This window comes from Eurypyga helias, unplaced genomic scaffold (genome assembly GCF_000690775.1).
Source record: "Eurypyga helias isolate BGI_N326 unplaced genomic scaffold, ASM69077v1 scaffold4890, whole genome shotgun sequence".
Taxonomy (NCBI): domain Eukaryota; kingdom Metazoa; phylum Chordata; class Aves; order Eurypygiformes; family Eurypygidae; genus Eurypyga; species Eurypyga helias.
This window is the reverse complement of record NW_010226160.1, coordinates 1-3,511: the sequence shown is the minus strand read 5'-3', so window position 1 is coordinate 3,511 and position 3,511 is coordinate 1. Positions and strand designations below refer to the sequence as shown.

Genomic DNA, 3,511 nt, shown 5'->3' with positions numbered 1-3,511 from the left:
GGGAGTCCTTAGGGCACCTTCCAGTATATGAAGGGGGCCTACAAGGAAGCTGGGAGGGGACTTCTTACAAGGGCAGGGAGTGACAGGACCAGAGGTAACGGGTTTATATTGAAAGCGGAGAGGTTTAAATTAAGTATCAGGAAGAAATTCGTCACAGAGAGGGTGGTGAAGCACTGCAACAGGTTGCCCAGAGAAGCTGTGGATGCCCCATCCCTGGATGTCTTCAACGCCAGGCTGGATGAGGCTTTGAGCAACCTGGTCTAGTGCAAGGTGTCCCTGCCCATGGCAGGGGGGTTGGAACTACATCATTTTTAAGGTCCCTTCTAACCCAAATCATTCTATGATTCTGTGAAAACAGACCATCTTTCCTGCATCCAGGAGCCCAGAAATCAATCCCCCCATCAGGGACATCCTAATACGAACAGCACAGGGTGTCTCTGATGGGACGGTCTCTCTGATGGCAATGCTGACAAGTTTTTGAACTACCTCTGCAAGTTAAGCAGGATGCACTAATACTCAGGTTGAGCTGGAGTCCCAAGAACCAAATACATCAGCAAGCAACACAGTGAACTGGCTGCATAGAAAGGCCCTTGCTCTAAAATTGGGCATCAGACATGTTAAACTGTGTGTGCTGGGTTCAGTCAGGAAAGAGTTAACTCTCTTTACCGGGGCTCCTAGGAAGCTGTGTTCCTGGATGCAGAGAGCAGCACTGATAAGTTCTTAGCTGGTGCTGGGCAATGCCTGCACTGAATTCAAGGTCTTTCTCCGCTTCTGACACTGCAGCTGCGTTCCCAGCTCTCGCTGTCTCACTACAGGCAGTGTAGGGGACACACAGTTCAGGCACCTGACCCAAACTGACCAGGGGAGTATTTCATTCCATAGTACATCATGCTCGGGCAGAGGTGAGGAAGGGGTCTGGGAGCCATTACTCCCTGCCTTACTCTCTTGTTCATTTACTCCCGTGTACTTGCTAACACTCTCCCTGACTCCTGTGTTAACTGCTTTGGTAATTCCTGTGCTGGCTCATTCGGGAGGGAGCTGGTGGGTTTGTTTAGTTTTCCCAGTTGTGCTATTGCTGTTAGGGTTCGCTTGGAACCTTCTGCGACAGCTTTTGGGTTGCGGCTGTCAGGCTGCAATCACAATGGTTGTGGCTCTCAGCCATTGTGGGTGTGACTCTCACTACTCAGCACCTGGTTGTGCATTGGTCAGTGGGTGCTGAGCAACCGTATCATAATTGCATCATATTTTATAATATGTCTTATTTTCTATTATTTTTTTATTAGTAGTAGTATTTGTATATATTAATTTAGACTCAATTAGTAAATAGTTCTTATCTCAATTTTACAAGCTTCCTTGTCTTTTTCCTCCAATTCTCCTGCTCCACTGGAGAAGAGGAGGAGGAGTCTGAGCGCAGCTTCGTCATATTTTTCTAGCCTGAGTTAAACTGTGATACTGTGGCAGCTTTGAAATCTGCAGCAAGCACAAATACCCAGTTGGAGATATGCAGGGGGATTCGGCTGAGGCCCTGTTTAGACAAACTGGTTTTACAGGATGCCTAAAGGTTTTCACAGGAAACCAGATAAAACGTCCTGTCCTAATAACACCAAGAGAAAGCATAGGGACCCAAATTCCTCTCCAGCAGTACCAAAAAACTGATCAAGGCTTGCGTAAATGCAGTGACACTGATAGCAATAAAGCTGGCATTTCAAGGTAAGACGTGTCCCACCAGAAGTGTATTTCTATCTGGATATACCTCTCCAGGTTAGCATGACTCCTGCCTTGGCCAGGCTCAACCAATACCTACGCCGGTGACTAGGACCCAAGCACAGGGTGGCTGTTCAGCATTCACAATGGCTTTGGCCAAGGTCTTGGTGGTCTCAACGCGGCTGCTGATGACTTCCCTGCAGAAGGCATCACCCCATCTGGGAAAGGCAGAGACACTGATTATACTCTCACAGACATCCCAAGAAACAACAGCACCAAGGGGGCCTCCAGCAGACATCCACCCACAAGCACAGGAGAGGTCACGTGCATTCTCCATCACCCCAGAGTAGGGTGAGGACATGGGATCTTACTATCTAAATGCATGGGGACTTTGGGACATGGTGGTTCTCCAATTCCCACAAAAGGCTGTGAGTTTTGGACTGCCTTAGGACAAAGGTAGAAGAGGAGGTGAACACCAAAGCTGGGCATGGTGAATTCTTCCTAAGCACCCAGCAGAGGCATTTTCAAAAACACTCTTACTGAAGTCAAACTTCGGTTCTGAAGTTGCATTATCTAAAGGTAGGCATTCAGTATCATTTTGGAAATGTGGAATACTTTCCTTGGCCTCCAACTGTCAATCCAGAAGAGAACCCACCTTCCAAAGGTCTTCCAGAACTTAACAGGCCCACAGAAATGTACTGGATACTTGAGAACCCAGATGCCAATATTTAGGTAACCCAAGTGCTTTCTGGATACCCTGTTTGCTCCCTAGATCCCATCCATATTCTCTGACAACACTGGGCCGTCTTGCCTTCACCTTGTCCCAAAAGCACTATGGGAGAAAGTTACCTGCGGAAAGGGTTGAGGACATTTTCACCAGCCAAGTTCACCACGGCATCACACAGGGGCAGTCCAGAGCGGGACAACTCTTCCTAGGCAGGGATAACAAAGACATCACAGCCCCAGCTTCCCTCTCTGCTCAAGCCTTCCTAACAAACAGCCAAGCAGGGTGGGGTCGTAAGAACTACTCCCAGTTCCCAACACTGCTTGGAGCACAAGCATCAATGGAGAAGGTTCTGCTTCCTGGAGCTACAGCAGTACCCATGCAAATAACTATGACCCATGGAGCACCCAGGGCCCCAAGAGTATATCCAGAGAAGGAAGATTTCCTCCATGCCGTGGCAGGCCAAGGCAAGCAGGCTTGTTCCTTGGCCCTGGCATGTTTTCCTTCCTGTGATTGCTCTCATACCCAGCTGATTCGATCCTTGCCTCCCTGTCGAGAGATATGGGTAACTTCATGCCCACGGCTCTGCAGCAACCGGGTCAGGGCTCTGCCCACAAAGCCAGTCCCACCACCTAGGAGAAAGACAGGACAATACAGATCTGATACTCTGACAGGTATCCCAAGGCCTGCACAGGCATCCCCACTACCATGGCCAGCTTCCCGGGATACATTAATCTGAGTCCAGAAACCCCTGCCCCCAGGTTCCCCCTCCCAAGATCCCAGACCTGAGCGGCTCCACTACCTGTGTCTGGGGGCCACGCACCATATCCTACCCTACCAGCTAGCCCCACGTGGGAAAGGGGCTGGCTCCAACCTGTCTGCAGCACCCTCAATACAGCCCTGCGGCCGGCCCAGCACCCCCCTCTCCCCTCCCAGCCTTCTAAAACGATGTCCCTTTCACAGAGCTCCAGCAAGCACCTACTGTACCCATCGCTACACGGCGCCCTGGGCCCCTCACTCAGGCGTAGCCCCCCCCTGTCGGGTGGCCTCCTGTACGCACCTCACTCCCAGCAGGGGGGGGCA

At 50.6% G+C, this 3,511-nt stretch overlaps 1 protein-coding gene across 1 annotated transcript in view; it reads right to left on the bottom strand.

Annotated features, from left to right (window-relative positions):
- SDR39U1 (short chain dehydrogenase/reductase family 39U, member 1) overlaps positions 1–3,163 on the bottom strand; it is a gene marked incomplete at its 5' end in the record, with an annotated part of 4,409 nt that extends 1,246 nt beyond the window's left edge. The window contains 3 exons of the mRNA XM_010151802.1: positions 1,801–1,922; positions 2,554–2,636; positions 2,954–3,163. Coding sequence (XP_010150104.1) covers positions 1,801–1,922; positions 2,554–2,636; positions 2,954–3,163 — 415 coding nt within the window. The remainder of the gene's footprint in view (positions 1–1,800; positions 1,923–2,553; positions 2,637–2,953) is intronic.
- Positions 3,164–3,511: the final 348 nt, after the last annotated feature.